The sequence below is a fragment of the Branchiostoma belcheri genome, unplaced genomic scaffold (assembly GCF_001625305.1).
Source record: "Branchiostoma belcheri isolate BF01 breed outbred unplaced genomic scaffold, Haploidv18h27 scaffold11, whole genome shotgun sequence".
Lineage (NCBI taxonomy): Eukaryota > Metazoa > Chordata > Leptocardii > Amphioxiformes > Branchiostomatidae > Branchiostoma > Branchiostoma belcheri.
In genome coordinates, this window is record NW_017802491.1 from 1,067,274 (window position 1) to 1,086,888 (window position 19,615).

Here is a 19,615-nt window from a genome sequence, read left to right on the forward strand (position 1 = left end):
AAATTAGTTTACCCAGTCGCAGTGCTCTGTCCTGGACGTGCGTGTATCCTTCCGCCGCACAGTCAAACATCCAGCAAATCGGACATTTCGTGTTATGCAAATGCGGGAAAAGAAATATTTCATTCATAATGGTTAATTTCCTATGGAAAATACAAACCTGACCTACCTTGTACAAATTTTGGCAAAACTGTTATTGGGACCCCCAAGATACCTTTCATTGCAATGCTATTTGGTTGCAAATGCAAGTCTATATTGCAAGACTATTAAAAATGATCGGATTCTTCTTTTCACTCCAAGTTTCAAACACAAGTGAAGTGAATAACTTTCGATTCTCGATACATGAATCGCTTCAATATCAATTTCCTGGCAATCCAAAATCATTTTATGATTTGATAGGGTTGGTAATCTAAGTATGTTGCACTATTATCAATTTCTACTTTATCATAGTCATTCAGAATTACTCAGAACGATTTTCTTGAACAACTTGTCACAGTTTTCAGAACTTTTTGTAGTTGGGCGTAAGGATATTAGGAACTTGAGACCATCAGCGCACCCAAACTCCCGGATGTTAGAGGTCACCGTAGGTCAGTTCTCACTACTTCCGTACATGCGTAGTACGACCAACAATCATGGCGGCTGGATCGAACCAAAATACACCTGTGGACGGACTTGTTGATGTTTTCTTTATTTTTCCAGCGTTTTAAACAAGTGAGCAAGACAAATCTTTGCCTAGATATTTCTTATACTTCGCTCTTTTGATTTCAGTGCATTTAAGCTGATATTTTGGTTTCTTTCGTCCCGTAGTTTGCAGAGAAAGAGAGAGAGTATGCTGACCGTTAAAAATTTTGTACCGCAGTGATTTAGAAACGCAGAGCACAGTGATGTGTATGTGATGTGCGTCAGTGGCGTCCGCTGCGGGGTGACCTTCCGACGTCTGCGTCACCATGGTAGGTGGGAGCATCCCTCTACTGACGTCGTGACGCACGTTCCAGCGTGGGTCTGCGTCATGACGTTGTTAGTTGGGCGTTCAACAGGTCACGTTCAAATTATTAAGTCGTCATCTGTTGCTGAGGGCAGACCTGTGCAAAACTATGCATAATGAGGGTCTGCATGCCCTTCTCATGAGGAGTAGCAAAATTTTTCAATTTCACTGTAAATCACATACGTAGTCAGCCTGCTTGAAATCAGTGTGAAGCATTGTTGTTATATTCGTGAAGCATAATTACCTTGATACTAATTACCTTAATTTGCAATGATTCTACATAGCATGTCCTTAGCCTGATTAAATCGCTTTTGCCGGCCGCCCAACATCCAGCCGCTCTTGGGTGGCGGACTATGTAGGGAGCCCCCCGGAGCTTGGGTTACATAGGCTAGCATGTCCTTTGCTATCCCAAACACCAGATTGCCCGAGAGTTACAATGAAATGTCAGACTGTGTCAGCGTTCGTAGTTTAGCCTAAGGTGGTTCAACTTTGTTGAGCTAGACAACTCACGAATACCATGAACTCATTCACAAAAGCCTTTCCAAGAACAACTTGATTCTCTTCTTACTGTTGCTGGGCCTCCTGAATGTTGCCGGGATCCCCCCATGCAAACCCTCATAATTTACTCTCCTGAACCTGCACAACAATGAATCAAAATGGCTGCACGTAGACTGTAGTCTCCTGCTACCCCTGCTGTGGTCTCTTGCCACACCTGTCTTGTTGCTGCATTATGTATGATTTACGATATGGTACAAGTGGGGCATTTAAGTGGCTGGAGCATCCTCCTGAGAGTTGGAGAATGTAGCTTTTATTTGATGATAAAGTGACTTCTAATCTGTCTGGACCCAGAACCATTGTGTTGAGTGATGTCTTATAAGACTCGTGGGAGATGTTAAAACACTCCAAAAATCTCACAAGACTATAGCTGTCTTCAGAGATTTTTTTTGATAACAACTTTGTACAAGCTAAGTTAGACTAACAAAACTTTGACTTATTTTTTGAATGACTCAGAATGAATTTGAAATGCTGAAAAGTGGAAAAATTTAACAGCTTTAGATTCAAACATCTCTTAAAGTATGGAATTGATGGCAGAAATAAAGTAGACCTCCCAACAATCCACTGCCTGTACAGCCTCAAAAAAGGCTATTTGACTACCTTTACCTTCCTTCACCTCTTGTGAAAACGTATGGTGAATTGTGGTCTATAGGAGATGACAAACGGCTGCCCTGTGGGCCTGACCACCAGCGAGGGTCTGGACATCCTCCATACTGACATCTCCAGGCTACTCAGGGAGGTGGACATCAAGAACAGGACTGGTAAGCCACACAGCGCAGGGAATAACATTCACAGTTAGAATTCTAAGTTGAGGTGGACATGTTTTTGATTTGATGTACCGGTAACCAGCTTCCACCACATGTCTGTCAACCATGTGTTATACCACAGTGCCGTTCAGTGGCCAAAGGGTGCAAATGATTGACTCAGAAGCGTACCATAGTTGCAACTCACTGTAACATCATGGCATGATTCCTAACTACAATGTCATCTCATTCTTTGCTCTACTGCTGCATATCGCCAGTCCAGGATGACAAAATATTTTTTTGTGCGTCTTAGGGAAGAACAGTTGGGCACCATTCCACCACCGGAACGTGCGGTCCACGTTGCCATGGACGACCATCGCTATCTGGGTGCTGCAGGGTGCCGCGCTGTTTGTGGCATACGGGATGGTGGCACAGGACATGGACAGGTCAGGGAGAGTACATGTACATGACATTATGCTGCTCAAGTTTTTACATGCATTTGCATAACTTCTAGGAGAGACAGCCTTGTTTAGGAAGCCTTTGTGTTATGTTTGTTGCCATGGTGATTTTCTATCCTGCAGGAGGGACAGCCTTGTTGTGGAGGCCTTTGTTGTCCTGCTGGTTGCCATGGTGAGCTGTTACCTGACAGGGTGGGACGGGAAACTCCATCAGGAGGAGATGATTGACAAGGTCAAGGTCGCTCTCAAGGAGATTGAAGGTCAGGAAAACATGGTTCCCTAGCATTGATGTGAGAAAGCATTTGATATCACATCAATAAACAAGGATAAATGATTTATTGATTGATTGATTGATTGATTAAGTGAGAGAGTGAGAGTGAGTAAGTGTGGGATTGAGTGAGTGTGAAAGAGTGAGTGAGTGGCTGATTGATTTATTGATTGATTGATTGATTGATTGAATCCCCAGGTTGTATCCAGTCCTGTTGTGAGTTGGGTTGGGAGGAGAAGCTGTACCCTGACCTGTACATGCCGTCCTGTCCTGCCATCACTGCCACATGGACGTACCGGGACGGTCAGCTGGTCAACCTCCCGGCTGCACTGCTGGTCCGAGGTGACATCATCACTCTCAGGCCTGGCCAGACCACACCAGTGCGATGTCGTCAGCTGGAGGTATGGACTTTATTACTAGGTCTATTGTTTACTGTGCTACATATAACAAACAAACAAACAAGCAAACAGATGAACAAAATGCTTTGACCCCTTTGACACAGGGTGACAGTTCCCTGGAGCTCCAACCAGGTGACACCTACAGCCCCTCTGTCCCAGACTCCGAGGAACCCCCTTCCAGCCCCCGGTCGGTACCCCCCCTCAAACCCTGCAGGTTCCTAGTGACACAGACGGCTTTCACAACCAACATCAGGTGATGGTTTGATTGTTACTGTAGCTGTAATTATAGTGAGGAAATGTTTGCAAATTAAACTCTACCAGTTATAATGTACATGTTGTAATACATGTAAAGGCTCAAACAAATGAGTCTTCAGACTTCATTCTGGCAGATGACTTCACTCTAAGAACATCAGGTGACCTCATCTTAAGAACTTGGAGATGAGACTGTGTAATTCAAATCATTCATAACTGCTATGTGATACCCTGTGTGCAGAATGTGTCTGGAGAACTGCCATAGGAGACCGGTGAGTGTGCAGGACAGAGAGAGACACGACATCCACAGACTGGTGGAGTGGCGACTGCTACCTCTCATACTGGTCAGTATGTAGATTCATGCTTCCAGAAGACTAACAGTCATAAACAAAAACATACTTTGTAGTCCAACAGGAAAACATACTGTTTTTGCTCTGTTTCTTCTCGTCCAAACAAATAAGGTCAATGATCCTGGACCAGAGGGCTGTTACCATGGTAACTGGTAATGTATTAGACCCCCTGTGGTTTTGCATTACACTATGTAGCAAGATCACAACAACAGATGACTAGTCATCAACATATTCCTTACACAGCTTGTACTTAACCAGGTCCAAGAACATACTAGAGAATTGGAGAATTGAACTGGTTTGTTACACCAAAGTGTTACCTGTACATATGAAGCAATTTGAGACATGCACTAACCATCCCAAACTCTCATTCCCCAGGCACTGGTACTCCTGGTGAACCTGCTGAGGTACTTCCTCTTGAGAGATGATGTGGGCCACTGGGCTGAGATGCTGCTTGCCCTGCCTGTGAGTCAGTCTGACTCTTCAGAATAAACTACAAACTTTCGGAACTTGTTGTAGAATGATTGTTGTTGCTTCTTGCTCTGGAGTTGCAATTTTAAGTGGTGCAGGTAAAAGTTTTCTGGTGCAGGTGATTTTCAATGTTGCCTGCACCAGTGCATGTATGCAGAAAAAATTATTTAGACAATGTACAATCCTGTCTGTCTACTCCCAGGTGTACACCATCCTGCCATTGTTACCTCCCCTGTTCCCCTGGCTGTGGCTGGGGCTGAACACCTACGGCACTGCCAGGGTGCTCGCACTCATGCAGGCCGGGAAAACACAACAGGTCAGAACTACACAGATTAACTGATTTTAATTGATTGGTTGATTGATTGATGGATTGATTGATGGATGAAGTTGTAATTGACTAGTCAGTACATTATGCAACATGTACTTACTGTTGTTCTAATTATAAAACTACATGTACAACCATACAAAAAATAAGGTTGATTGACTGACAGGTTGTTTACTAGTAGTCATTGAGGCACGATTAAAAGTAAAGAATATTTCAACTAAATCAACTAATCAATGCCTCTTTTTTCCTTGCCCAACATGCCACCAGGAGTATTGGAGCTTTGAACATGTAAGATTGAAACATGTAAGGTCTCTGTAAGATCCATGTTTCGTATAAACATCTTGATGTTTCAAAATCTCAGAAAAAAGAAATACAGATTGAATTTTTGTTTGGGAGTCTTTTTGTTCACAAATAAAAAGTGTAATAGTACTACTACTACATTAACTGTACAGTGACTGTTTTGCATTGTAATTCTTGCAAATTGGAGTTAAAGCAAATCACTGTCTAAGTGATCGTCCATTAACTCAGAATACTGAGAATCAAAATGGTGTAGTGCAGTTGGTTACTAGAGGATATTAACCAAAATCACTGCTAAAATCTAATAGTTTTCTAGGTTAATTTCCTAGTCCTTTTTTTTCTAGTGAGATCCTTATAATGGTTACTAGTACGTTGTTAGCTTGTTAAGTAGTTACCTAGTTAGCTGTGTGCCTAACCAGTAGCAGTACTCTAGGTGTTGTCTGTGTGTGCAGATTGATGTGTTTGAGGAGGAGGAAGAGGAGAGGTTCCTGCTGACACAGGTGACGGGAGGTCCTCCCAGCTACACACCCTCACCACACCTCACCAGCAATGTCATCTGACAAACTGACATTTTAACTTCCTTGAAAATATCCAGAAACTTCCTAAAATGGCCCTAATTATAAGCATAGTGTTGTTCTCTTGACTCACATGTTATTGGGAAGGGACAACCTCCACACGCAGTTATATGAATGTGAGCTTATATTCCACTGTTCATTGTACAAAATTACAAAACAGTGGGAGAACATCTCATTACTTTTACTTCAATTACACCTTCTGTCCTATGCTAATATTACAACAAATGAGATCATAGGATTATTACCGTTTTCTTAAATAAAGGCGCAAACAAACAAACAAACTTTATCGTGGGTGTGGTCAGGTCAGTGTGGCTGGGTGGAAATATTGAGTCATGCACGTTTTCTCCTGCTGTCATACTTGTCTTGTAGACTTTTGTAGTATCTTACAGCAAGACTTGAACATAACAGTACAATAGGTTATATACTCGGTGAGAATGTTAATTGTTTCCTTACCTGTACTGTACTTTTACTATAACCTGTGTGTCTGTATCAGACTGATGATATACTACGGTGCACAACTTCAATTCAAGTCAACTCACTGATTTTGAAGTGGTATTTGCACTTTTCGAACAAAATCAGTTGTTGAAGATGTGTTTCAAAATGGGTGCCCAGTTCTCAGTACTCAGTGCCTGCCTGTCCCTTGTTTAGAGCCTTCCAGTCCAGTGGAGGTCGGTAAGGGTCCTGATGTGGGAGGTTCTGACAGGCAGGACGGAAAGTCTACCACGGACAGCTAACATTCTCCACACACTGGGCAGTGTTACTGTGAGTCTGCTGTCTTTACTAATGTGCATGTGGTAACATTTTACTGTGCCAAAAAGTGGTTACTGCAATTTTTTGTTGATGCTATAAGAAACATCTGTCAGCGGCTGTCTTATATGTAGGGTTTACCTTTTCAGGCACTTTGTTGTGTAGACAAGAGAGGGGTCCTCTCCTGCCCAAATGCCTCTCCCGAGAAAGTCTTCTTCCTCACATCACTAGAGGATGATGGGATGGGGTCAGATGTCAGCAGCGAGACTGACCCGAAAAGTAACAACCTTGCAGAAAATATGGTCAACAGCAGCAGAGAGGATGTAAACATAGATTTAGAGACACGGGATGTTTCATTTAAAGCCAACACAGAACTCTTGCAGAGAGACAAAAGTGTGGAAAACAAGGAAACGCACAGACCTTCTAAGAAACAGACTTCAAACACACCCGCAAAATCACAAAGTCAAGAAAACCTTCAAAAAGATGCAGTTGTAGACACAAAAGCAGTTTTACAGGAGTCGTTTTCTGAAGAGGAGTTTTTTGAGTGCCATGCAGAAGTTCTGGACATCACAGCAGACCCACACAGCTCGTCAGGGATACAGTTTGATGATACCAGATGGGAGCGACACCTCAACTCACTCAAACCACTGGTGAGGAATGGAGGGAGAATTTGAGATTTATATTTTGTCAAAACACATACTATGCCCAGGTTGCTTGTACTGTCTGCACTTAATCCTACATCATCATTGTCAGTTAAAGTGACTTGTTTTGTTCTGTTTTGTCTGCAGGGTTTGAACATCTTGTTGAACATCTGTAACCCTCTTGCCGTGGAAAGGAATTCCAGCTTCATGGATCATCTGAACTGCGTATCAAGAGACATGGGGGGCAGGGCCATTCTCAGGTATAGGAGGTAAGGGTTCAAGTCCCAGCTCAAATACCAACTTGCAGTCTGCAATTTACATAATTATATCAAACATTCTTAAACATTAAAGATGCAGAAAATGACACATCAAACAACTTGGAATTTGGCAAACCAATTTACAAGAGCACAGACTTTGTATTTTGAATCACATGATAATTGTAGAAAAGGAGTTTAAGCCCTGACATTTTTCCGACTCTGTAGATGTTTATGTCAGCTGGTGCACCAGATCGGATTCTCAGACAAAGTGCTGGAGCTGTTTAAGCTGAAGACACAGGTGGCTGCGTACCGAGGCCTGGGAACCGGGCTAGGGCAGGACCAGCTAGCCAGGAAGAGCTCCTTCCTCAGAAACAAGCTGCCCATGCCAAATATGGTGTCTGTGGTCACCAAGGACTACACCACAGGTGATGACAGATATCGTGGGGTTACAGAATTGTTAATCACATAGTTTCTATTTCTTTAAAGTCTATCAATTAGGTTAAGACATCAATGCTAATGCATGTACAGTTTACTGCATGTACAATACAGTAAACTGGAGCTTATGAGAACTATAACAGCCAAAGCCAAGCATGATGGCATGCATGAAGTTTCTTAATACAATCATATATATAAGTTGATGATGCGAAGTTCGATGATGCACAAAAAAAATAGAATGATAATACTGTTTGCAACACACACAAAAATTGATTCTATATATCAAACTGACCTCAGCAAGCCTGTTTTTTTTCTGTACTTAAGCTAATGAAATTTGATAGTAAACATTTACGTGTATATTACTAACTTTGACATTTGACCTTGTCATTAGGCATGCTCCAACTGCTGACCCACGGAACAGCTGACATTGTGCTGGACAGCTGCACTGACTTCTGGGATGGTATCGACCTCTGCCCTCTAACAGACAAAGATCGGTAAGGCAGCTGAAAAACACCTCGAATGTATCATTCACTCCCTTGCATTTTTGGGGACTCATGCACTTTGCCATCTAATATATGAACCTGAGCTAATAGGTCTACACTTTGCTACATTCAGTTTTATGGAATGAATATAAATATGCAGGTTTTCCTCCCAGTCCCGTGTTTTTGTGAGATCCCCTTGCTGAACTTGTACATAAAATTAAAACAAATTGTTGGTTAACCAGGGACAAAGAGGACTTAGTAGGTAGCTAGGGAAGTTTGAATTGTGCTGTATATTACAGTTACTTCTTTGGTAAATATATCATTTGCAAAAACTAACACTACACGTTTGTGTCTTTTGCAATACAGGAAGAAAATTCTTGACTTCTACCATCGCATGAGCCTGTCTGCTTACTGCTCAGCCTTTGCCTACAGACCTCTGGAGAAGGTGGGAATTTCACCAGAGTGCCTTGTATATCTTACATGTATTCATATGTATGCCTGAAAACAACAGTGTTTACATGTTTTACAACTTTTATCTGATTGTGTTAAAATGCATAGAATATATTATAGAATTAGAATTAAAAAAAAAAAAGTAAGCAATACAGAAGTACGGCTGATGCAAACTTTCAGAAATTCCTGAATAATTTTTATAAAAGACTTTTATGTCACCAGTCCAAAGATGGAAAATAACCAAGGTGAATGACCCCACAGGATGAGGTTGCCCCCATCCCATTGGACGAGCAGAAACCAATCAGTGTGCAGGTAGAGAAGTTTTATGGGAGTATCTCAATGATGAAATCACTGAAATGATCCAGTCATTATAACAAGTAATCAATTTTTTTTTCTAATTCCAGAGGTGATAGACTCTAGGCATTACCGGTAATATCTCCAAGTCTAGGGTTTTGTATTGGGTAAAAATTACAACAGACTGCAATAATTCAATCATTATAACAAGTGATCTACATGTATCTCCAGGATCAATCATGGCCAATCTCTTTTTTTTATGTTAACTTTTCTCATTTAAGTGGTGACTTACTCAGGGCTTAGTTTCAATTGATACTTGCACAATCACAATGACCAACTGATATTCTTTCATGACTGTGGCTTCGTCACCAAGATTCACCAAATGAACATATTCAGTTGAAGAATACTGTGAGGATTTCTCAGTATGAAATTCCAGACCTTGGATTATTCCTTGTTACATGGAAGAATAACTATTTATTTGACAATAATGAATCTTCAGATAAATACTGATGCCAATATAAAACTAAGTTTGCTTCAAATTTATTTTATACCATAATTGTTAGTCCATGCAATAGCCAGAGAAAGAATAAAGGATGGAAGACAAAGAATCTCTGCCACAAAAAAATGCACCTTTTCTTATACCTGGAAATCTCAATGTGAAAAATCTAAACCATTCCCAACAACAAAGTGATCAAATATGTACAAGCCAAAGTTTCTTTTTGATGAACTGTTTTTGTGTTTGTGTAGCCTGTATCCAGGCATCTTGGCGAGGTTTTCTATGAGCTGCCTGTGAGGGAAATGGACGAGCCAAGAGGACCTGACACACCTGTGTCTGATACACGGTAACCATGGCAGTCTTCCTTTCTGTATCTGCATCTTTTAGCAAAACACTGCATCTATGTGGGGCTGATTTCAGACACCTCCTTTTGAAGATTTTACCGTAAGGTTTCCAACTTTTACTGAACAATGTATTTGACAATTTGCATGTGTCATGTGCTATGATTTTTAACAACTATTAGTTTCAGGAAGTGAATATACTAGTCAACTGTATGTTTTTCTCTCTTGCTCTCGTTGTCCTGACTTGCTAAAGTATATCGGGAAAATGTACAGGTCATAGCAGTTGTCCAAATTTTCAGTTTGACACATTCATTTTGATGGTTACCCCATGGTTAGCTAAGTCCTTCGCATGGAAAAGCGCTCATGTTTTGTTAATGCTGGTTTGCAGACCAGAGGATCTGTCCTCCCCTATACTGACTGATCCCAGTGGGAGCCTAGGAGATTCTAACCACTCCCTGTCTTCTCATGGCAAGGGTCGGACCATCAAAAAGGAGCAGGACTGGTTCAGGTGGGTGTTAGGGACTCTTGAAATCATCATGCATGGGCAGTACTAGTTGGGTGCTAGGGAGTCTTGCTTGCATTAGGTATGGATGGTCAGGTTCAGATGAGTGTTAGGGAATCTGTTTTGGCAGGCCAGATAAATTTTGTGCTGAAGTTTTCTTATCTACGACTTATGCTATAGTAGTTAGTAACCCTTTTTTATGAATTCCTCTAGAATTTTCATATTCTTATATTGCAGTGCTCAGAGCAGGCAGGTGTTCATAGGGATGGTGTCAGCGCAATACCAGGCCAAACAAGTGAGTTTCTAATTCTGATGTAACAAATTTGTTGTTCATTGTAAGATCTTAAAACTGAATGTTGCCACTGTCTTGTTCCCCAAGAAACACTCTGTTTCTGTTGGTTATACTCAGGATGTTGTGCACATGATTGAGGACCTGGACACGGCCTGTATCAGGTTTGTCCACTTCTCAGCCGAGGATGAACTCAGGAGCAGGGTAGGTGACTCTTCTGCTTGTCTGGTAGAATTCTTGGAGTTTTGAAAGCTTTAGACTGTTTTTACACTTTGTTGTTTGACTAGTGACTCTGGGTTCTGGAACAAAAGTTTGAATAGAGACTTATTGTTGATGTTGTTGCTCTTCTAACTTAACCTTCTAACTTAATCTTCAACTCTGACCTACAATTCGACTTGACCCTAAGAACAGCATGTGAAAAAATTAATGCATTTTACGACATCTAAAAATGCAACTGTTACAGCAGTAACCCCTAGTATTTAAGGTATCGAGATCTTCCAAGGCACAGCCTCAATTGAGAAGGCCTCAATTATATGATGCTAAGATACGCTTTGAAATTATAAGAGGTGACTTAACATGGGAATGGGAATGGTTTGTCAAAAAGGGCAAGGGAATTTTTCTACTTGATGTCAGAACCAATAGATAACCTTTTTTTGTAAGCTCAGTGACAGATACAGTTTGCCTTTTCCATTCTACAGATCTTCTCAGAGAAGATGGGTCTGGAGGCGGGGTGGAACTGTCACATCTCTCTCCTGTCCTCACCGGAGGACCGATCAAGGCACAGCTCAGGACCAGATGGAGACAGGTCTGTTTATATCGGGTACTTACTCACTCACTCAGTCACTCACTTACTCACTGTCCGGTTTAATGTCTCTTCTTCCCTGTCAATATGGGTTAAATGTACTGTTGCATATTGAAGCTGATGAGGCTTGATGGCAGCCTGCCATTTGCTGCTATCCTACATGGGTTCACGCTGTGTAAGTTGATGTCTGGTGGAAGTTCTCTCTTAGTCTATCCTATGACTTATCTGTGTTTCAGTGTTTTTTTGTTTGCAGTGGCACCTCCACTGCAAAGTCATGGCACTACAAGTACAACATGTACTATGTGTTTCTTTTGTTACTGTATTACTACTGTACTGTTCTTCAGAAATGGTTTGTTTGCCTAAAGTTTGTTTATGTTGCACCCCATGTCCAGATCACGACACAGCTCCGGAGACACGGAGGTCCCCGCACGGAGAAGTAAACTCCAGCTGCTGGGGAGCCATGCAGAGGAGAGAGTGCCAAGTCAGTACTGATTTTTTTTTCAAATTTTGAGGCATTTTAAGTTTAAAATAATCATAAATTACTTCACCCCAAAGGGAGTGAGGTATTATTTTGGGCCAATCTGTGTCTTTTTTTTCTAGCCTTATGGCAATGCACCATGGGTAAAAGGGGTGAAGTCTGCCATATCTTAGATTGCCTAATGTTATGGAATTTTTATAAAGCATTTAGTATGACATAGTGTTGATATATCATTATGATGATAGATATATTATGATATATTTGTACAGATAATGACTGCAAAATTTTGTGTTTGAAAATAAAATTGACCAAGCATTGATCCTCTCTCTTGACTGTGTGTTTTGTGTCTCCAGTTTTAGAACATTCACAAGTGACGTTCAGGGATGAAGTCTCGGAGCATCTCCTACCAGAATCCCCCGAACACAACGTCTTGGACATCAACAGAGATTCTGGTAGAAACTTAGACGTACAGGACTTCTCAGGAAACCAGGGTTCCACAGACGGGGTAAACGTTTCGCGTCAGTGCAGCTACGAGAGCCAGAACTACAGATATGGCGGAGAATTTGGGTCACAGGACAACGTCCTAATAAGGGATGATCGTCATGATGACATCATTTCCATGGAAACGGATGTGACGAGCCATCACAGTGACGTCTTCGACATGACAAACAGGGTAAAGGTCATTCCTACAAGTTTCTAAGCTTAAACCTGCATGAAGCTGCTATATCCACTAAATAACTTCATAAGTTGATTCTCAGATTTAAGACAATAGTAAACTGCTTCTTAACACTAACAGTACCAATTCCCAAGTTTGATGAGGTAATAGCTAGACGAGCCATTTTTTGGGTGAGTCTAAAAGCATGCACTTTAGTCCCATTCTGGAATCTTAAAAAGGTGAGGCTGCAAAGCATCACTTATCTTGGCTACTTCCTTCCAGGCAAAGCTCCCCAGAGGCATAGACAACATCAGACCACATCTTGAGAATGTTGACAATGTGCCCCTCCTGGTGCCGCTCTTCACAGACGCCACTCCTCAAGGTAACATCCTCTTACTCCTCCAAGGAGTCCATCAGACTTAAAGATAGAAGGTCTGGTGTACTCCAGTGCAATCAACATACACCTCATCTCACCTGTCCATTAGTCTGGTTGGTGGTTGGGAAACCTACCAGTTCCCTACAAACAGAAGTATTATGAAGCTTCTATTTACATTCAACAACTTATATATATATATATATATATATATATATATATATTAAATATAGTCATGTACTTGAATGTGTGATATGTGATGAGGCAGTTTGTTTGCCAAACAATTCAGCTTTATGTGTGACATTAGATATCTATGTACAATATGATCTGAATAGCCTGTGATCTGGTGGATAGCATTTCAGCACCAAGGACAAGTCTCGCCCTGTGGCCATATCATATAATGGCTCAATGACCAAAGTTCAGCACAGTTTTCATGTTTTCTTGCCTTTTTTAGCTACCAAGGAGATGCTGAAGATCATGCAGGAGTATGGGGAGGTTGTGTGCTGCGTGGGGAGTTCCACCAACATACAGAACACCGGGGTCTTTCTACAGGCAGATGTCAGGTAAAGGGACAACCTACTGGACACAGGCAGTTGTGGAGTAGTCATGATCAGACACATTCAGTACCGGTATCACACTGCTGTGTGAGTTGTGTTTAACTTTAATGAGCTATGTCAGGACAATACCCAGGGTCCTGGAATCCATTATACGTCTGATGTGTACAAAATTATGCATTTGTCAGATCCCTTGGGCCAAAATATAAGAAGAATAGATAGGGAATGCAGATTTCATGACCCCATTTTTTGGTACCCTAATCTGAAACACAACAGTTACTGTTCAATATAAATTCCTCGGCCTTACATGTCCTATAAACTCATAAACTTGGTGTCTTATATAAGCCCATTTGGGCTGAGCAGCGTGTAGTCACAAGACACAATGATAAACTTTCATTCATTTGTTCATGCATTCATAAACTATTTTGCACCAGATGTCTTCCTTTAAGACATTACACCCATACAGCAAACTGTGCCTGTGCCACACATGTTAAACACTAATTAAAATCTCTTATTTTTCCCCACCAGTGTGGCAGTGGAGCCAGGGTACCCGCAGCTGTGCATGCGGCACGGTGCCCCTGCGGTGTCACAGTGTCAGGAGAAGGGCTCCTCACCGTGTCTGTTGAGCTGTGTTCTCAACACCCTGCCCTGTTCCACAGTCTTTGACAAGGAGCACAACTACACCAGCATACTGCTGCAGATGATACAGGAGGTCAGGCTTATGTGTACAGCCTTCTTATTGGCTAAAATTGTAACACATTAGGCAACATGGCAAGTTTACATGCATGTTGCTTCCAGTTAGCCATCAGGAATGTGTATTTTGAAATGTGTATAGCAAGGAATTCTGTGATGGGTCTATATTCCTTCTTGACAGTAACCAATAGAGAATTGGTGTGCAGAGCAGTTACCGGTATTATGATGGAGGTCTGGAAAAGCTGCTGATCTAATGTCTGGAATCATGTTGACCCCAGGCTCGACACCTGGTTCTGTGCATCAAGAACTGCTTGCTGTTCCTGTTGGGCTGTCAGCTGTCTATTAGTCTGGTGCAGGTTGGTTGTTTTGCTTGCTTGTTTGTGTTAGTTTATTTGTTTTTGGTATAGCACAGCTGCTCAGTGTATAGAAATGGAGACAGGCACCACCCTTACATAAAATTCAAACTTAACTTAAACTGGTTTAGGATAGATTTCAATCCTTTTCCACCAGGTCTTGTCTGCAGTTGTCCTCCTCCCCCCACCGCTGAGCGGCGGCCATGTTCTCTGGCTGTCGTGTCTCGTTGTGCCAGTCCTCAGCGCCTCGCTGGTCGCCAAGGAGGTCGACAAAACGGTCATGACTCTGGCACCAGGAAAGAACCAGAATCACCTGCCAGTGGAGGTAGGACTTGATCTACCTTTTATTTTTGTTTGTTTCATATTTGTTTTTGTATTATCTGGCATATTTGTAAACTAAGCCACCTTTTTGCTTGGGTTTGTACAATTAAGTAGTAACAGTAAATATTAAATACATTGCACATGTTGAATGTGGTCTGTTGTATGTGCACATTTGTTTCTATGTTTTATAACAACAGAGTCACTCTATAGTCGTTTTAAGATATATCTGACCCCCCCACTAGCCTAAGGCAGACATAAGTGTACTTGGACTTGTTCTAATAGATAAAGATTGGTCATTAGATCTTCACAGGTAAGTTTGGATGCTCATGTTTTCCTGAATGCTAATCTTTTCTTTCTTCATTATCTTAAATGAATTTTCAGGTTTCCTGAATTTCCCATGCTCTTCCAAATGTAAGAAGTTGACCATTTGTTTGGTGTTGTTGTATCAGTCCCTGCTGCAGTTCACGCTGCACTACGCGGGCAGGTTTGTCCCGTCCCTGGCCGTCTGTCTCCTGTGTTTCGCCCTCGTTCTCCATGCCGTCTGCTCCAAGGTCTCCCCACCTGGCACCTGTCATCCCATGTTCGGAAACAGGTAACAATAGAATTGTCACAACCCTTTTCTTAAGTCACAAGATCTACCTTAAACAATAGCATTAGTTGGCCAATCTGGCTGCATGTACATAAGGTATATCATCCAAACAGATAAACATTGTTTGCAATGTTATGGCCTTCTTTAGGGAAGTGACCCCTTACTTTGTTTGGTAATGACTTATTAGTGATTGCGGAAAGGTGTCTATGAAGTAGCTTCTTGTCATAGTTGTCTTGACTTTTCTGATACAGTACCAATCACCTTAAAGTTTATCTTTGTCAAAAGATCATAGACAGGTTGAACTCACAAGCATTTTTCAAAATTTTACAATTATACAAGTAATGACCATGACTGTGCCAAACAAAAATATGACCTTCATATCTTGCACACTAGAAGATTACACATGACCCTTGTGTACAATGACCTGACCTTGACCCTTGACACTTTTGTTCAGGAACCTGACCTTGTCATGGAACGACTACGAGGGTGAAAACTCGACAGGGCTGGTCCTGGCTCAGGAGTGCTGCTGCTTCCTTCTCATCATTTATTTTGGTGAGTCGTGAAGGGACAGAAGGTGAAACATTGCAATCATGTGGTGATGCAATGCACCGGCTATCATTGCTGATCATCGATGATGCTATACCTTACAGTTCGATGGTAGTGCCATGCCACATGACCATCAATGATGTATGAATCTAGTCCAATCCAACTTCTTAAATCCCAAATGTTTCTCATTCCTTGTCTTGTTTTGTTAAAGTTAGAAGAGTAGTGGTTGGCCCTCTTTCTCCAAGCAGCATGTCCAAAAGACATAAGTCCACTTAGTCTAGATGTGATAAAACCATCTTCATTTGTGATGAAATTCTTTTGCTGTTCCCACAAATCATCACCTCTGTACCCTCTCCTCTGGTAATTTCCTTCTCACAATCTCTGAATGTTTTGTTGACACATACTTTCCTGATATCACCTGTAGGTGTTACATCGATGAGCTATGTACACAGGTCCCATCCCCTCTGGAGAAGACCCCCCTTCACCAACAGAGTCTGGCTGGTCTGTGTCCTCATCATGTAAGTACCAACATATGTGAAACACCCGTTTGGTCCAGGTGTGAATTATCATGATGGTGCAACATTAATGACTGCACAGCTTCAACTGTCATTACCTCTGTGAGTTAGGCTGACCAAGGAAGTTATAACCCACAGAAATAAATTGGTTTGTCGGCGGCACAAATTAAATATCTATTCTCTTGGATGGCCTTTCTTTGTAGCTGAAGTATGCTGTATATTATGCTGTTTCTATGTTGAGAATGTCACTGTTTCTCCACCCAGTCTGATGCTGCAGGTTATCTACTTTGCCGTTGCCATGGCGATATCGTCCGCCAACCATTCGGTGCAGTTCTCCCTGCGGGATGTTCCGCTGTCGGCATGGTTACTGGGGTTACTCTGGGTCATTGGGCTGGTGGTTTGTAATGAGCTGGTCAAGCTGCACGAGACAAGGTAGGGCAGAACAACCCAGTTGGCTCTTCTTTGTTTCATTTTAAGCCTCTTCTCTTCTGCCTTTCTCTATTTGATTTTTTGATTGCTTGTTTGTTTTGTTTTGTTTGTTTGTTTGTTTGTTTGTTTGTTTGTTTGTTTGTTTGTTTGTTTGTTTGTTTGTTTGTTGGCAACTGATTCATGTTTTGAAGAGAGACATACACTTCAATTTACTTTTCTCCTCAGATTATCAGTGAGGTACCAGAAGAGAGCCAAGCTGCAGTTCGGAACCAAACTAGGAATGAACTCCCCTTTCTGAGCCAGCCAATCAGATTGCATATCAGGAACCTCAGGCTGTACCACTCAATCTCTGGGGAGGCAAAGGTGGATAAGATGAGACTCTTCAGCTTATGAATGACTATGTTTTCTCTAAGAAAGTGTCCACTTTTGTCTAGCATGTAAATTGTGAAACAAAAAAATGGTAAATTGTACATTGTATCACTAAACTGAGGCCCAGTATCAATTGTGCCATTTTTATTCTTTGTTGCATGGGAAATCTTCTTGTTAGCATGAACTATTTTTTTTTATTATAGGCTGTAATATTATTATTAGCTGAGCAACAGTTCATTTTCATTTAGAAAATTTTGAGAAATTCAAAGGAAAGAAATTAAAGTTTAGCTGAATGAGTTGATGCTTAAAGGTTCAACAGCTTGCTGCTTGTTCAATAAATAGTAGAAAGAACATTATAAACTGACACCCATGGATAGTCTTATCAGGTTGGCAAGAGACTAAATAAGAAGCTTCTTTATTCAACCAACATTTCAAGACAATGCTCGATGTTTGGAACTGCATTTGTAATAATAACTGCAGCAGCGACACCTAGCTGCAGTAAAATCAGATCCAGTCGTTGTTGCTGTGAAGTGGTGACAGATGGTCACCAAAACATCAGATGTAGAAACCCACTGGTTGTTGAATTAAGAACCTTCTTGTACTGTAGCCTGAGCCTTCAGGCTTTGAAATCAGATGGAGCCTCACCGTGGTCAGCTGCACAAGGTGGTTACCTGACCAGGTTTGACTGTACCATTAGATTAGAACTTATTGTAAAATGAGACTTAGTGTAGAAAAATGTTTCCTGTAAATGTAAAACAGAATTGCTTCAGATATGGTAGCTTGAATGCTTACTGTCTTCATATCAAAATTATAGCAATATTTTTGTAGCAATTGCCAACAAAGTCTTGAATGTGTACAAATGAACACTTGATTGTAAATGTACAAACTAATTCAGTGACCTAACAGTGTATCAAAGAAACTCTATAAACTTACTCTAAATGTGCTGGTTAATAGAATTACTAGTTTGTGCAAAGTGACTTACTTACCTTGAGCAAAAAAGTCCCCCCATGACAGTAGGTTGTTTTCTAATTTTTAATTCTGGTACCTCTTAGAGAATGGTAACAAAGGTCAGTCTATGCCAATGTAAACAAAAGTGGCTGAGTGTTGGAACATAGACATACATGACACGAATTTCCTTGGCAGCCTTTTTGTAACCCCTGCATCTCCTTATTGGATCAGTCTCTTATTACCTCTCAGTGAGTTGAGCTTGTCAGTAGCAAAATGTTATTGACTTAGGGAGATTAGATGCTGTTAAAGGCCATTCATGTACCATGTCCCATGATATGCAGGATTGCTTCAAACAGGTGCCGTCATATGTGTAACTTATATATATCCATGATGACAACTGTACGTGTTACATTGCCTTTTCTTGGTTACTATTTATGTTGTCACTTCCAGGAGTTTTCTTACATGCAAATTCTAAATATTCTAATCAGGAAATCAAAATTTATGTTGTTGTCCTGAAGAGAAGTGGTCAAAGCAAAAATTTGTTTGTCCAGTAACTGTTGATTTCTGTAGTTTTTATCTAAATGTATGGCAATACATACATCACAAATCTGGAAATTAAAATGACTATAACAATTGGTCCTGTACCATTGTAAGTGTCATTCATTTCACATATATCAAGGAAGATTAAAATCTTTAAGTAAGGATTATGTACTCTCTGAAGTTTATTCTGTCCAACTTTTTTCCTTTCTGAGAGGACAAATCAAAAGGACTGGAGTAACACAGTGTTTAAGATTCCGTGAGAAAGATTTTCCCTAGAAGAACTTTGTGGATCATGTATTGCTTGATAATGAGATAGCTGTGGCAATACATTAGACATAGAATTGACATGTGAATCGCATGTAACAGTGCTATGGGTATCCCCAATATGGGCCTAATTGGTGTGGGGTTGATGTTCAAGGCAGAAAGTGATGTCGGCAGTTGAACAACTTTTCAGATGAGTTGGAAAACACTGATGATGTCATCCCTCAGTACAGACCTGTGATATGATGGGTTGCTGCAGAAACTCGTTATACATTCACACAATCGCTCATTATACATTCATGCACAAGTTACATGACACCCATGCATAACTTATTGAGTTATGGAGAAAACCGGAAAAGTGACCACCAGACATGTGCGTTCTCTGACCAGAGCAAATACCTAGTAAAAATTTTTCCAACTGGACACATCTATACTAAAAGGCTCCGCCCCAGAGGCGTCGCCAAAAAATTGATATTCGCATAAGTTTACGGAATCATTCAATATAGCATACTTATGTATAATTTCTATGAAATGTACATCATTGATAATCAAATGAAATTTTTCACACAAAAAACTCGTGTGGG

The 19,615-nt window shown here is 41.0% G+C and overlaps 1 protein-coding gene across 1 annotated transcript; it reads left to right on the plus strand.

The window, feature by feature from the left end:
• Nucleotides 1–337: 337 nt before the first annotated feature.
• Nucleotides 338–18,907, plus strand: LOC109483938 (transmembrane protein 94-like). The gene is given in 36 exon segments (XM_019787082.1): nt 338–708; nt 857–992; nt 995–1,023; nt 2,190–2,298; nt 2,594–2,726; nt 2,862–2,998; nt 3,205–3,407; nt 3,509–3,657; nt 3,898–4,000; nt 4,382–4,468; nt 4,677–4,790; nt 5,549–5,596; nt 6,320–6,433; nt 6,568–7,068; nt 7,207–7,328; nt 7,542–7,741; nt 8,143–8,245; nt 8,600–8,678; nt 8,945–8,995; nt 9,725–9,819; nt 10,203–10,322; nt 10,554–10,611; nt 10,726–10,809; nt 11,304–11,410; nt 11,800–11,888; nt 12,239–12,558; nt 12,823–12,922; nt 13,368–13,476; nt 13,996–14,179; nt 14,439–14,516; nt 14,671–14,838; nt 15,284–15,426; nt 15,878–15,975; nt 16,394–16,487; nt 16,749–16,916; nt 17,139–18,907. Coding segments are annotated over 35 exon segments (4,470 nt in total). The 5' UTR covers nt 338–708; nt 857–892; the 3' UTR covers nt 17,212–18,907.
• Nucleotides 18,908–19,615: the final 708 nt, after the last annotated feature.